This window comes from Mustela lutreola, chromosome 7 (assembly GCF_030435805.1).
Source record: "Mustela lutreola isolate mMusLut2 chromosome 7, mMusLut2.pri, whole genome shotgun sequence".
NCBI lineage: Eukaryota > Metazoa > Chordata > Mammalia > Carnivora > Mustelidae > Mustela > Mustela lutreola.
In genome coordinates, this window is record NC_081296.1 from 142,377,197 (window position 1) to 142,393,112 (window position 15,916).

The 15,916-nt window shown below is 51.7% G+C and overlaps 1 protein-coding gene across 2 annotated transcripts in view; it reads right to left on the minus strand.

The window, feature by feature from the left end:
• Positions 1-9,854: 9,854 nt before the first annotated feature.
• Positions 9,855-15,916, minus strand: part of BTBD7 (BTB domain containing 7) — a 79,731-nt gene continuing 73,669 nt past the window's right edge. For both annotated transcript variants that reach the window (XM_059182953.1, XM_059182954.1), the window contains exon 11: positions 9,855-15,145. In XM_059182953.1, coding sequence (XP_059038936.1) covers positions 14,330-15,145 — 816 coding nt within the window. In that variant the 3' untranslated portion in view covers positions 9,855-14,329. The remainder of the gene's footprint in view (positions 15,146-15,916) is intronic.

A 15,916-nucleotide genomic window follows, 5' to 3' on the forward strand; every position in this document is an offset into this window, starting at 1 on the left:
CCCCAGCTCCTGGACGAAAGGACCCTACTGGGGCGGGAGGAAATTGACAGCAATCCAAGGACAGAAGGACCTTGGCGGTGACCTATTTCTGCTCCCCAGTGAAGAAGAGTGTGGTCCCGGGAACGTGGGAAGTACGAGGAGCCAACCCAGTTCCCAGAGGCCAGTGAGGGCGTCTCCCATTTAGGTCGCCTTGAAGTGGCTGCTGGAGGCAAGGCTTGGCCTGAGGAGGCACGTAGCACTTGGCACTGGGTCAAAGCCTGATGTACCCTTCTTGCCCCGCCGAACCACTGGGCGTCAGATCGTGTGTGTCCCCTGCTTATAATCACAGGATCCCTCCGTCGGAAGGGACCTGAGAAATCACCCAGCCTCCCCTTCTGTCAGGACAGGAGCTCCTCCCCCACGGCTGGTTCTCGCAGGCGCCCCGTGCCGATCTTGACCACTGGGTTCCCCCGTCTCCGTGCTGCTGGGGGCAGTGCCCCAACTTTCAGTTCGCTCTCTGCCCTGCCCCTTCGCTGCCACGTGATTTGAGGGGCACTAACCCCACCGCTCCCAGCTGCTGGCCTTATCTTGTGAATCCTGGAAGGGTCCGCCTTTGGAGGGGTCAACACCATGGAAGGCAAAGAGAAGAGAAAGATTCAGTGATCCAGACATGGAGCCACGGGATTAAGCCTTGCCCGAAGCTTGCACAACTAATAGACTTTTCTGCAGCAGAGAACACTTAGGTGGTTCCCTTGGAGGGACAGAATGCTCCCTGCCCCACATGGCACTCAACCCCCTTCTCCCAGTCCTTGATATATTTTCCCGAACAAAGAGGCTAGCTGTTGCTTCTCGTCTTTTCCATTGGCCTCCCATCCCCATCTTCGGTCTTCTCCCAGGGATTCCTCCAGCTGGAATGAGAGAGATTGTTCGTGGTGCTCTCGGGCACCTGGCCGAACAGCCCTGCCCTGATGCCCCCACCTGAAGACTCCCACCTGGGCTTCTCCTCAGCCATCTTTCCTCCTGTGTGGGGCTTGTGGCTCACGAGACACTGTTTCCCCCACTCGCATCTCAGCCTCCTGGCTTCCCTCTCTTGCCTCTGCCTTAGGCCTGAAGGCTCCTCAATGCAGCTCACCTGCAGCCAGATTGAAAAGTTGTGTCCCTGTGTTTGGGTTCTCTGGAGAAACAGAACCAATGGCACATAGACACACATCCTGTATGGAGATACACACGGGCATACATATGACTTCTGTTACCCCGTGTACCATAGGCATTGTCCCCCACAGGAACAGAGGCTGAGCAGTCCTGCGATCTGCTGTCGGCTGCAGCCCCCGGAAAGCTGATGATGCAGTTCCAGTCCACGCCCGAACACCCGAGAAGGAGGGGAGCCCGTGACGTAACCAGCCACCAAGACCCCGATGGACTCGCCCAGTTCAGGAGAAGATCCGTGCTCCAGCTGGGACGGCTGGGCGGAGAGTCCTCTTCCTTCCTCTGCCTTTTTGCTCTCTTCAGAAGCTCAGCAGGTGGGACAGTGCCTGGACTCCACCCCCACCCCCCACCCCCGTTTCTCCAGAGAACCCTAACACAGGGACACAACTTTTCAATCTGCGGAGGGCCACCTGCCAGACTGGTCCCTCCAATTCTCGTGCTAACCGCCTCAGGAAGCGGCCTCACACCCGGAGAGCACGGAGGCCAGGCGCCTGGACGCCCCATGGCCAAGTTGACACAAAATCAACCATCCTAACAACCAACCCTCTAGCTGCTCTCACTCTACCCCACGTCCTTTTGTGGAGCAAGGGAGGCCTCTGGGGTCTGCAGGGTCCTGGGAGCTCGTACCCTGCGATGAGCAGTGGCCTGAGCTCTGCCTTCTGTCCCGTTCTCTCTGGCCCCAGGGCACAACACTTCCCACTGTGGGAGGCCCGCTGGGGGCCCCTGGTGGGGGTGGGCAAGTCATGTCCAGTGTGTGGGGAAGGGTTCTCTCGGCTCCCCCAGGAAAGCACTCCCCCCCAAGTCCACCATTTTGTCTCCAGCTCTGGGCCTGGAGCTATTAGTAAAATGGCAGCAACTGGGAAAATAGGGAGCTACTTTGGAATGACAGATGCGCCTTCTCCACTGGTTTAGTTACAAAAACTGTGGAGTCACAAGTCACTCATTTCATCCTCTAGGTTGGGGGGGCCCCTTTCCTTGGCGACCTCTCAGTGGCAGAAAGGGAGACCCGAGATGCTCTTCACAATTTCATGTTGTCCTGGCCTTAGCTGGGGACAGCAGTCATCTAGTTGGGAATTTATTTGTTTCGGCTCTACCTCCTCACTAAACCATAAATCCTGTGAGTCAGGAACTGTCTTCCCAGCTCATTAATAAAATGCTGGAGCCTGACCCAACGCCTGGCCCGGGGCAGGAGCTCCATCGTGCCACAGGCAGACGGGGTGTGCTGGCTAGTGTCTAGTAGCACTGAGCACGGCCGTGAGCTGGAAGCTTCTGTGAACGTGATCGCACTTCACTCTCACGGTGACCCTGAGAATATGAGTGTGTCCCCCACTGTTCTGAGATGTAGGAACTGAGGCTCTGAGATGCAGATGGTCCATGGCTGGCCCAGGTGACTCGGGATCAAAGGCAGCCTCATGGTTGGTGAGGAAACAAGGTAGAGGAGCAGAGACAAGCCCAAGGTCACTCAGCGGGAGCGAGAGAGGACCCTGGGCCCCTTTCTATGGATTTGATTCAGTGGTTTGTGTGTGTGTGTGTGTTTGTTTGTTTGTTTGTTTTTAAGATTCTATTCACTTATTTCAGAGAGAGAGCACAAGTGGGGGGACAGGGAGAGGGACAAGCAGATTCTCCGCTGAGCAGGGATCCCAGTGTGGGGCTCGATCCCCGGCTCCTGGGATCATGACCTAAGCTGAAGGCAGACGCTTCACTGACTGAGCCACGCAGGTGCCCCTGGTGAGTTTTATTAATAGCGGAAGCTGAGTCCATGACATTATCAGGGTGAAAGCACTTTGAACATGAAAATGGGGCAGGCGCCTGGGTGGCCCAGTCAGCTGGATGTTCGACTCCTGATTTCAGCTCGGGTCATGATCTCGGGGTGGTGAGATCGAGCCCCACGTTGGGCTCAGTGCAGAGTCTGTATGAGATTCCCTCCCTCTGCCCCCCACCCCCGGCCCCCAAGTGCTTCACCACTTTGTCCCCAGCTCTGGACCCGGCATGCGGGGGAGCCCAGTGAGTGTTTCTAAGTGAGCACCACACAGAGCAACGCGGCACCTACCCGGCCCTCCCTTCTCCGTGGGCGGCACTTTTTGTTACCTCGAGCCCTTGGAACTTTGCAGCCCACAGCTGCACAGAATCTAGGGGACCGTGTTTCCACAGCGGGGCACTCTGCCCCCTGAGTGTGTCCGCACTGATGAGCGGTCCTGGGGCTCCTGGTGGGGGAGGGGAAGGGACCCCTGGGAGGCAGCGCGGAAGTGCATGTCGACACCGCCAGCCTAGTCCTCGGGGGGGCCCAGAGGTGGCTGCAGCTTGTGGGGTGTAGGATTGGGGACACGGGATCAGTCTAAGCCCAGGGTGTCCGCCCTCAGAGACTCAGGAGTCCTGGTGGGAGATTGTGGGCATCAGGCCTCCATGTCACCCTGTGGCCAGGGCTTTGGAGCGGGCCAGAGTGTGGGAGGGACCAAGAGTTCTGAGGGGTCACAGGGTAGGTTTGGGGGGAACAGGGAGGAGCTGTGTTGGGTGGGTGTCAGAGAGGAGGTAGGCCCGAGGTCCAGGGGTCAAGGTGGGGGCGGGGGGTCACCCTGGGAGTCATCAGCCTGCTTAGCCACGGAAGCCATGGTTTTGAGTGAGCTCTTGCCCTGGAGGGATGTGAAGAGAGAGGAGACAGGATGCCAGGGAACGCCAAGGTTGAAAGAGCCAAGAACCAGGAAGCCAAGAGGCCGCCAGGGCGGTGGGAGGGGGTCCTGGAGCCATGGCACAGAAGCTAGGTGTGTCGTGGGGTCAAAGTGGCCAAGCCACATAGGATGAAAAGTGTCTGTTGAGATCCAGACAAGCTCTAAGCCAACTGAGGAAAGAGACAAAGAGGTAAGTAGGGGGATTTGTGCCTCACCCTAACCCCCTCGTTCCTCATAAAGCTGACTTGGGTAATGTGGCTTTTTCTGGGGGGTCATGGGCTCCTAACCCTGAACTCCAGGAGTGGCCAGACTTAGCTGCTGGCAGGGAGCCAGCTGCAGGACAAACAAGCCGGGCTCCTTCCTGCGGCTCGGCTTTCCTCACAGGTGGAGGACGTTCGAGTTTCTGCCCTCTTCGGGTAGCGGGTTCCCGAGAAACAGGAAGGAGAGGAGAGGCCGGCCGTAGGCAGAGTCCCGCCTGCCCGCTCCCAAACACCAGCTCCCAACAGTGGAGAGTGCTCCCAAGCGTCCTCCACGTGGGGGAAACGAGGTGGGCAGTGCCCGCCTTCCTTCATCACCATGAAGGTGGCTGGGGGCCAAGCGTGGTGGCCGAGGCCGGGGGCCGTGGCCGGAAAGGTGGGGAGCAGAAGCACAGGGCGGAGGCGGGCTGGAGCCGGAGGACACTGGCCTGGGAGACGGCGCCGAAAGGTCAGAGACACGAAGGCAAAAGGTCGGAGACACGAAGGCACTAAGTGCGGTGTGAGGAGGTGATGCCCAGGGAGGGTGAGGGGATCCCTGACCAAGTGAGCGCTGCTGGGAGACAGGATAGGGTAGACTCTGGAGCCAAGGGGGCGGGAGGGCCAGGTCACCTCCTGGCACCAGAGGGGTACAGGATGTGTGGGGGGGTGTTGGTCTAAGACCAAAGCTGAGGGAGTGTCCATCTGAAGGCATCAGGCCCACCAGGCCAAGGAGTCAGCAGGAAGCTGGAGGGTGGCCCGTCAGGAAGGTGGGGGAAGGGAAGGTAGGGCGCTGGCCCTGGGGACAGCAGGCAAGGGCTGACTCACAGGGCTGGGCCAGCCGAGGCTGAGCCTGGGGACCAAGGGTACCGTGGCTGTGTGATTGTCTTCAGTTGTCCCCCAAGGCTGGGTCCAGCCGCAGGACATGGACATACCCATTGCTTATGGCTCGGGCTGTCAAGGTGCGCCAGGGGAGGAGGTGGACGCCTGGGGGAGGTTGGGCTGTCCAGGAGTGGAGAGGAAGGAGGTCAGAGGCCAGAGTTCCAGAAGGCACTGGAGGGGCAGCCGGAGGACCTGGACAGGGGAGAGGGCGGCCTGAGAGCAGGAAGTGAGGTGGGGATTTCAAAGGTGAGCCCTTTTGGGGACAAGGGGAAGGAGTGTCGTGGTCCAGGTGGCTGAAATGGCAGAGCAGGCAGCTGGAGACGGCGACGACACGGATGCGGCGGACAGCAGCGAGGCTGAACCAAGGCCTCAGGGCCCGCGGTGATGGGTGTCAGGGTGGGAGTGGGACAGGCAGATGGCGGGAGGGGCTACTGGGGGAGGCCGCCACACACCACGCGTCCTGACCCTCCGTCCATGGAAAGTGCTAGAAGGAGCCCATTCTTGGCAGCAGGCTGCAGGGAATCAGGAGAGCTGGGACCCTGCTGAGGTGGAAGAGGGGGAGGAAGATGCTGGGGGTGGGGGGAGGCCGTGGGACACCACAGGCAGGCTGCCCAGCGGCTGGGGTCAGGGATTCCATGGGACCCGAAGGCCTGGATGGCAGAAGGTCCTGAGGGCTGTGCAAGGTCTCAGCAGGGCAGGAAGCCAGGTCTGGGCAGCCCCGGGGTGGTGGGAAATGGGGGCACTCTGGCGTCTCAGGGGTTTGGGTTCATCTGTTGGAATATGCAGAAATGGGAAGAACAACTACTTTTAGTTCAAACACAGAGGGTGGCTGAATCCAAGAGAAGATTCTGGATGCGGAGGATATTTGTGTAGCTGAATAGTTTAAGGGCGAGGGTTTCAGCAGGAGCTGCCCACGGTAGCCCTTGCTCTGAGAATGGGAACAAGAAGGCTTTGGCTCACGGTGCCTTCAGGATCCGAGGCAAAATACAGAGAGTCCACCATGAGAGCTCGAATAAACTGCTGTCACCCCATTTAAGGATGAGGACCCTGAGGGTTAGTGCTTAGCCCCTGGTCCCCCTGTCCCCTGGTGACAGTCCTCACTAGGCAGGCCCTCCTCGGGAACACCAGGCCTTCCTCCCTCAGGTTTCCTGGCTTCGGCTTCCTCATTCCCTTTGAAGCCCAGCAGATTCCCCAAAGTTTAAAGACAAGTGATGCTCGGCCCCAGATCCCAGGCTCTCCCCCAGCCAGAGACCTCAGAGGAGGACATCTTCACCCCGGCGCGGATGCAAAGCTCCGGGCTGGCATCTGAGGAAATGCGCGTGGCTGCGCGGGCCGGCCAGCTCCGTGCTGAAGGAGGTCCAGGGACCAGAAATACACAGATGGGGGAACATGGCAGGAGGTGACCGAAGTGAAGCCCATGAAAAATCCCAATGTCATTATCATTCGGTTGTGTTTGGAGCAGGGACAGTGCAAGGTTAGCAGGGGACAGAGGGTAGAGCCAGGCACCTCACTTCCATCCTTTCCATCAAAGGGAGCGCCCTTCAAACCCAGACTGAGCAAACGTGACAGGGAGGATCTGGAGACCCTGAAGTCACTTCTGCAGAAACAGCACGCTACCGTCTTTCTGTACCGGATGACCAAATACTGGAAATGACCAAATATCTCTGTTCACCCGTCCTGGTACCGTTAAGAGGGGGGACGGTAGGTTCTGAGAGCTGGGACGGGGCACCTGCACCGGTGTTCCCTTGAGGATTCTGGGATGAATGACTGAACGCTCGTAGCAAGCGCCTGGGTCGGGAAGGGGGTGTTTTAACATCAAATTCTGCTGAGCTGGCCGCTTTTCCACATGGATGGGGTCAGCAGTCCTGCGTGGCGGGGACGCCCCAGCCAGGCTGCACCCAGTGTCACAAGCGCAGATGAAGAGACAGGGCGGCTGGTAAAGAAGACAGACCCAGCTTCAGCAGTGTCCCAGGCCCCCCACAGCTCACGGCCCCTGCAGCCCCCTCCCCTGCACCCTCCTCTCAACGGAGCCACCCAGGCTTGTCTTCGTGCGTCTCTGAGCCTCACCTCTCATGTGTCCCAGCCTCTCTCCCGGGTCCCCCGCCAAGCCGCCCCGGCCAGCCTCATTGTCCTCCTCCGTGCCGCCAGCCCAAAGCACATTTTGGGCCCCATCTTCCCAAATCTCTGAGCAGCAGCCTCTGGCTTAACTTTTGAGGACAGGTGGAACTGGTCCCTAATCTCTTACCTGTGATTAACTTGAAGAGGTAATACGCGCACGTGCCTTGAAAACACAGCTGGGACAAAACACGTACAGTTAAGCCCCTGCCTGATGACGGTGCCCCTCGAGGCCATTCTGGGAGCGTTTGCACTGGTCCTCGGGGACGCCTGCAGGTCAGCGAGAGTGTACTGCAGACCTCCCTTGTCTTCTCCACCAGTGGGAGCATCTGTACGCGTTGTTTTGTATTTCACTTCTATATTCTGAAGATCATATTCCCTGCTTTTAAAGGGGTGGCCTTCGGGGAGCCCCACACTGCTGCTTTCCTTCTACCTGGTTGGCCCTTGGCCAGCTGCTGCCTCTAGCTGAACTGTAAGGGTTGGAGTCCCTCCACGTTGATTCCTAGGCCTTCTTTTCGTCGCAAACCTTCCCGCGAAGCCCCGCTATCTACGCCCAAGGCTTTCCACGCCAGCACCCTCAGCTTCGACACCCAAGCTCCTAGCTGGCGCCCGATGGCCAAGTGCACACGCCCACCTTTAACTCCGGTCTTTCCGCAGCCCTGATTTCTGCTTTCCCCGCGCCCAGCAGGGGCTGGTGCCTGTAGCTGTACCTCCTTACTCAGAATCGTATTCGAAGGCCTCGTCATCTGTTGGCGGTCGCGGCTCTTCTCAGGAAGGCTGCACCAGCCCCCTGCCTGGTCTCCCGATCCACTGCAGCTCCCGCTCAGTCCGGGAGTGAGGAACACACACCTCTGATCGCCTCCGGCCCTGCTTACAACTCGGCAGCTTCCTATTGCTGTTAGGATCAAACCTTGCAGCCCACTCTATGGGGGCCCGACATGCCTCGCTCCCGGGAACTTGTTTCCTCGGTGCTGGGCCCCTCCTGCTTCAGGCTCCACCACATCCTCCTGGAAGCCCTCCCCTGAAACCCCCTCCTCTCTGCCCTGTGGGTCTCACTTTCCCTTGACCTGCGCTCTGCAGGTCCCTTCCACATTGTCTCCCAATCCCAGGCACAGTCAGCTACTGCCTTACGTCTGGCATAACCCAGTGTCTTTTATTCTTCAACACCCTCAAACTGTTATGCGCAGGACTGTGTCTTGTCTAGTACAGTCACCCCAGGACTGAGCCGTCAGAAGTTCCTTCCTGCATGAAAACATGTTTGTGGAACAAACGAATGTTGTGCTTGTGCCCAGCTCCACCCCTGCACATGGTGCTCCCCCTGCCTGGGCCACCAACCTTTCTGGGGTGCAGTACAACTTCCACGGTTGAGAACTCGGGCCCCGGAGCCACACTGCCTGGGTGTGAGCCTAGGCTCTACCGATGTATTGGGTGCACGACCTTGGACACGTTACTTGATGTCTCTCTGTGCTTTGGTTTTCTCCCCTGTGACAAAATGGCACTAAGAATAGTATGTGATTCACAGGATTAAAGGCAATACTATCTAATTCACTGATGAAAGAAAAAAAAAAGTGCGTGGCATTGAATCTGGCATATATTTCTCCCCTTACTCATTCCTGAGCCATGTCAAGCCAGTCCTCCCCTTACCTGTGATAACGTCCTACTGCTCTGTACTGCTTTGTTTCTGGGACAAAAATAATTTCTGGTGAGAGTCCAGAGTTTCTGAGAATCAGTATCCCGTTGGCTCTGTCCGCTGGGAAGATTGGACCCGAGAAACAGTCCTCAGTGCACTGAGGAGAGGTAAGGCCTGACATGGGTGAGGAGCTGGCCTGCACCCGCCGTCCCAGGGGTCCCCTGCAAGTAGAGGAATCAACACTGACTTACTCAATTTTCTTTTTCAGGGTTTTAAGAAGCTCACATACAAAAAAACCGTTAGGGCGCCTGGGTAGCTCAGTTTGTTGGGGGACTGCCTTCAGCTCAGCTCATGACCCCGGAATCCTGGGATCGACGGGCTCCCTGCTCAGTGGGGGGGTCTGTTTCTCCCTCTGACCCTCTCCCCTCTCACGCTCTCTGAAATAAATAAAATCCTTAAAAAAAAAACAACCCTTAGATTTTTTAATCTTGAGGGTCCACAGTTAAACCCAAGATGGTTACAAAATACAGAGAATCACCTCAGTGAGACATGAGGGGGAGAGGCTAGAATGGAACTAATTAGTGAAATGATTAAAATTTTTAAAAATGATAATGATTTTACAGCAATCGAAAAAAATGGAAATGAGAAAACTTTCTACTTTGCATGTTTTTTCAGAAGCCTAGACTAGATCATGACCCGCTCACCCTTCCGAACTGAGTGAACAAGACTGAGTGTGAAAGAGGAAAGGAGCTCAGACACATGGAGACCTGGGGATCTTGGGGCGCATCTGGGTTCCTCGCAGCCCGACCCCGGCGCCTGGCACCCTCCAGGGTGGGACCACGTGGGCGGGATGCCGAACTCCCTTTGGAGACCCCAGTAAGTAACTCCCGGCTAAAATTTGTAAATCTCTCAGAAGTGTCTTAGTGAAATAATAGAACATAGTAGAAAAGAACGAACCTGATTTAGATGAAAATGTGGTATTTCCAAGAAAACCATAATAATTTTAAATAGTCCCTGGTTAACTGAAATCCGGGAAACAGAGGGGAAGTTCACCTAGAATTCCTCCCTTACAGAATACAGTCGCCTCTATAATCGAGGACTGCATGCTCTAAGGCTGAAACAGACTATATCCAACTCAGCAGGTTCTATACAAGCCATTTATTGGAAATGCCAACTATATGTAGGATAAAGTCAGTGCTACATGCTTATCAGTAACAGTAGAAAAATAGAACCAGTGGAAACCTTTGTACAACCGTAATGATACTCAAAAGAGAAATGTATCCTTTTACAATGCTTCACACAGACGAATTCAAGTTTGGAGGTACCTAAATAAAAATACTATATATTTCTTTAAAAAACACTATGTACAATTGAAGCGTAAACAAGTTTTACAAAGTACTGGTTATGCAGGTTGTAGAAAACACTTGCATAGGACATGAAATCAGTTTAAGAAAAATTTCTGAGCCTTTAGCATTGAAGGCACTTGACTTTATACCAGTAACAGCACAACCACAAGAAATGCAGTGTTGTACAAGATACCACCTCTCTGCGGACAGATGTGGTACACAAACAGCAAGTGGGGTTCAGGGAACGTTACCTTTCAGCCACCCCATCTAAGAGCAGGGTTCCATACTACCTGCCCACGGAACCCAGATACACAGTCACGTGGAGGTACATCATGAAGCTTCCAGAGCTTATCGTGTCTCTTAGAACTCACGTAAACACACAAACACGAGAGGTTATTTTCAAGACACACACTTGCAAGGAATCTTTCTATAGAAATAGCCACAGCATTATAATATTCAGAAGAATGTGGAAGATTGACACATGGTCTTGAGGGTTTTCTGAAGGAAAAAAAGAAATCCCAAGACTTGCCAATAAAACAATTACATAACAGCTATTGCAATCTATAGGACAAAAGGACAACTTAACATTTCATAAAACATTGTTCATACAACAGTGTTAATGGAAAATAGTAAAATACCTTTTAGTGTGTGACGTAACGCTTTTAGTCAGGTTATGTGTAATGAGGTTTGAAAGTAAACCACTTAGTAGACAAAGTAAACCATTGCAGAACCGGGAATAGCACCCATCACTGCTGCTTATTTAATAGTAACTTTCAACAGAAAGCTGAAAGTCAACCAAATAATAATTAAAAAAAAAAAGTCAAATAAACATTTCCCTTTGAGTTCGTTCCTAAGGTAAAAACACGAATGCTTCAGAACTGCAAAACAAGTGCTTCATGAAACACGTTTCCCCCTGAAAGGCAGATTACACAAGAAAATCCCTATTTTGCTGTGTAGTAACTGAGAAGTGTCCCCCTTCCTCTGCAGAGACCATCGTGCTTCGAGGTCAGCCGTGAGTCCCCGTGGCCCCCGCTGCCCCCCGGCACGCTCTGCAGCCTCACCCACGTTCACATGGACAAGGGCTGCCCGCCGCCAGGATGTGAACAACCAGTCAAGAGAAAACCCAACACGAGGTGGCAATTATAGTAATAAGACTTGTTGAGGATGCAAAATCAAGAATTAGGTAAGGTTTCACAGAGAGCTCTACAAAAAGATTCAAATATAAAGAACTTGTTAAAAATCCTTAAAATCCAACTGGTTCTGGAAATGCCAGGAGAGCTTAGGTCTAGGGGCGTGTGCCTAGGAGCTAATGGGGCACGGGAGGAAGGCCATGGTGCGTGGAAAACGGAAAAAGCTGCTTTTCACCAAAAGTTTTTGCCTTTCGTGCTATTTCTTTTCGAGTCACAGGTGACTCTGAACTTATCCACCAAAATCACAAAACTAAAACAAAATTATAAGAAGAGGGCCATCAGCATCTTGAAGAAACATGGATCTTCTCTTCCTGCTCCAGAAGCGAAAGGTAATTCTCGAAACCGCGGCATGGCGGGCACCGAAGGCAGCGATTGTCTCACGGCCTGATTGTCTGTGGCCTCCAGAGGAGATCTGGTATTTGGAGATTTGGTTCTCATGAAATTTCTAAACCGAGAGAATTGCTAGGTCCTGGGGCCTAAATTTTATATTATACATACCTTTTTTTCCCCTAAGACCAATCTTACTCAGACTTCACATTTATCATAGCACAGCATTAACAGAATTTTAATGCCCAATAAGCACTTCAGAAGGTCGGAGAGGTGGGTTCCAAAGCCAGAGGCACACAGCTATTCACTCTACCCTAGCCACCACACTTCACAAGATACAGCTGAAGGCCACTGACGCCTACCCTAGCACACACAAGCCACACCTGCTTACCCTCTGCAGGTCACACCAGTCCACCGCCCCACAGATTAAAGCAAGTTCCTCTCTATACACAATTTAGTCAGATCGGCTACTAAATTCTTAAAAGCAAACTTCATCAATTAAAGTAGGAACAGTGGCCACTTATTTTTATGTCTGGGGGATATGAAAGAGTATTTAATAAGTTTTCAGGAAAATGACATCAAACAGCTCTTGTCTGACATTTTAAAAAATACAGGTCAGAGATGAGAAAGCTTTTTCCCACCCAAATCAGCTCTTCTCACCCTTATTTCCAGTACCAGCACAGTACAGCCTGAATTCAGAATAGAAATTTAGAACTATATCAAAATAATTCATGTCAATACATGTATATAAATACACAGGGAGGAATATGATGGAATTAACAATTTTTGTTTCTAAAGAGAGTGACTGAAGTTGGCTTCAAAAGACACCATCATCTATTATAAAGAGTCAACCCTCCTAAAAATGAGCACAGAGTCCTTATGTTTTTCTATCTTTAAAAAAAGGAGCCCCAAAGGCGATGCCAGCCGACCTCCCAGGGGACGAGCATTCGCCCCAGGAGGCCTGGAGCTCAGCACGCAACACCACCAGCGCCGACGAACACGCGAGCAGCAGCTAACTAGGCAGGCAGAGCGCGGGGCAGCGGTGGGCCGGTGTATGGAGACAGACTGACATGTTCCCCGTCTCTGAGACTACCTACTATTAGGATTTTTTAAAATGTCCGATTATTCCTGAGTGTATATCCACAGGGTAAAGTAGGAAAGACTGTAAAGAGAAACTACAGCTACGGGAGAAATCAGAGTTGTTGGCGCCCAATAGAAACCTCTTTACTCAAAAGTGCATGTAATTCATTTATATGGTAGCTTGTGAAGGCTCCCGAGCCCTGCATAGTTTTCGAGTGAGTGTGAGTGAGTCATAGTTTTATATATATATACAGACATAGAAAAGAGGCTCCCGGACATCCTTCACATGACGGAAGGCTCGGCAAGGCCCTTTTCTTCTAAGTGCTACGGCTGTGTGTGTATGTGTTTGTAAAAATACAAAGTGAATGTTCAAATAATGTTGAAGTGATTTAAAAACTCAAATACTAATATATTTACATTGGAGAGTAAGAAAAAAAAACAGTCCTTAGCTCACACATTGCCCTTCCAAGGGAGAGGATCTTAAAAGATCCCATGTGCTCAGTGGTTCAGTAAAATCCCAAACCAGCGTCCCCAGTGGAGTTCAAGTAGGACATGTAGTGTTTCACTGGGAAAAAAAAAAGAAAAAAAAAAGGTTTCTTTTTCTTTTTTTGGTGACAAAGGATTATGCGTTCTACAACACTTTTAGGACACCAAAATTCAGACAAACTTGGAAACACATTTAAAAGAAAACACAGGCTTACAAACACCAAATGACATCCGTAAGACTGAAGCCCTTTTGTTTTTTTTCCCACAGAGAGCAAGACAGCTGAAGGCAGCAAGCAGTCCTTTCCCGTCTCAGCTGGAGAGTCGACGCTCAGAACCAGAAATCCCATCGGGCAATCTTTAGGTTACTTTGCTATTTCTGCCGCCTCAGGATTCCAAGAAATCCAATGTCTCGAGGACCTCATCTAGTTCTACGCTAATGCACGCTACCAGCATCGGCAGGATTCTGACGGTGCCCACACACTGAACAGAGCTACCGCTTCAGCCTGGGCACAAAAGGCTTTGCTCCTTTCAGTTCTTTACTGAACCAGAACATGTAGGATCCTGACTGGACTCCCGCTGGAGGAATGAAGACCAGCTCCCAAGACTTGTTAAGGAAGAATGATATTAGACTTATGGAGATCGAGCAGGAAGATTTCTGAACTAAAACAATTACCGAAGAGAGAGGAGCATTTTGATGTGCTGTTCTTTGGAATTTCTATAATTAAAAAATAAGCACAGAACTATTTCATAAGAAAATACATCTTAGTGTGCAGTCCGATGCACGTGGAAACTGGTAGATGAAAGGTAAAATGCAAAAAAGTATGAAAATACGGTTCCTTTAAATGTGGCAATAAAGTTTGACATACTGATATAAAATCAATACCGATAAAATAAATGTACAAGTGCAAAAAAATCCCATCATTTGTAAAGAGGAGAAAAAAAAGTGCCAGCTTGCTTGCTCTTAAAAATGCTTCCCCACTCAACTGTTCAAACACAAAACAGACAGATGCAGCATTCAAAAGAACCCTCGTAGCATGCCACGTCTCATAAACATGTATATACAAAAACTAGAATAAAATAATGTGAAACTGAGTTAGCTGGCATCGAGAAACTGGTCTCTAAGTTGTCAGGTTACATCGTAAAATGGGATGTTTCACATCTCAGGCACAGACGACTTGGAAGGTTGCTCTCAGAGGGCAGACTTCTTATAGAGGAAGTCTGGCTTGCTGGGTGACCTCCTTCCCCTGCTTATCGAATCTTCCCGTTCTAAATCGGTATTTCGCTGAGCTCCGTGGCCCAGGGACTCGCTGTCCGCCAGTCTCCTACCGGATCTCTCTTCCGGAGCTTCAGAGCTGCATGCGGGATGTGAGGGTCGGTTGGGGGTCAGCCCGAAAGTCAAGTCAGTTTCTACTGCTGTCCGTCCCCTGACGTGGGCTGGACCGTTGCCCACATTTTCCGGGGCTGCCAATGGAAAGTCTGACCGCTGGGGCGGTTGCTCAACAACATCAAGGTGGATTGGTTCGTTCTTTTGTCTGTGAGGATGTCCGTCAGGGGAAAGTGGATATTCTCTCCTAGCTTCCTCCTGCTTTTTAGGAGAGGTCTGGCTGGGTAGGTAGGCTGACTTTAAGCCACTTGGTGATGCCTTACTGTGGCTATACAAATCCGGACCGAAGTATCCACCTTGTGAAGGGGAAGGGGTGCGTCTGCCAGGAGCAGGCGTCGAAGGTCTGCAAGCAGCATTTGAGAAGTCATAGAAATCTGGATATTCCTGCTGATTTTCTCGAGCATCGGCTTTTTGCTCTAGTGTGTGTTTCTTTCGAGACGTGTGTGTATGCCTCTGTGGAACACATGACAGATGCTGGGGAGGCGCTGGTCCTACTTCCGAAACAGACTGGCTTAGTTCTGTGTCTACAGCCAGTTCTGGAAGCCTCCTGTCCTTGAGTGACAGTGTGGACACACCCATGGCGATGTCTGGCATTAGATCATTTAGCACAGGCTGTGCGCACTGCAAACAGAGATAGAGAAGGGGGGTTAAAAGAAAAAGGCCCAGGACTCCCTCTTTGTACAAGTGATGTTCACTGGTTTTGCTTCCTCATTATAAAAGTGATACAGGCTTATTTTAAAGAATAACACGATACAGGTACCTGCGTGTCTCAGTCAAGTTAAGGGTCTGACTTTTGATTATGGCTCAGGTCGTAACCTCAGGGTCATGGGATCAAGCCCCATGTCGGGCTCAGCGCAGAGCCTGCTTGTCTCTCTCCCTCTGCTTCTCCCCCCTCCCCTGCTTGCTTTCATGCTCTCTAAAATAAACGCATTTTTAAAATCTTAAAGAAAAAAAGAATGGTTACAATGTATAAAATCATAAAGGCCAAAATCCCCAAAACCAAACAAAAAACCCACTAATCTTCCCTACTGAGATAATTACTGTAACATTTTGAGGTATTTTTCTCATTTTTTTCCCCTCTGTTCATATATTAATTTTCATAGAATGTAGTACATACGTAAGTCTGTCACTAAATTTTGAGATTGCTACTTAAATTACCACATACTATTGCATTGTATTGCTGAATCATGGCTTATGTAGCCATTCTCCCACTGCTGACATTACGGTTGTTTCCAATTTCTCATTATTATAATGAAGACTATAATGGGGTGCCTGGATGACTCAGTTGGTTGGTGGAATGTGTGACTCCTGATCTCGGGGGTCATGAGTTGAAGCCCTGTGGTGGGTATAGAAATTACTTAAAAATAACACCTTAAAAAAAAAAAAGACTGC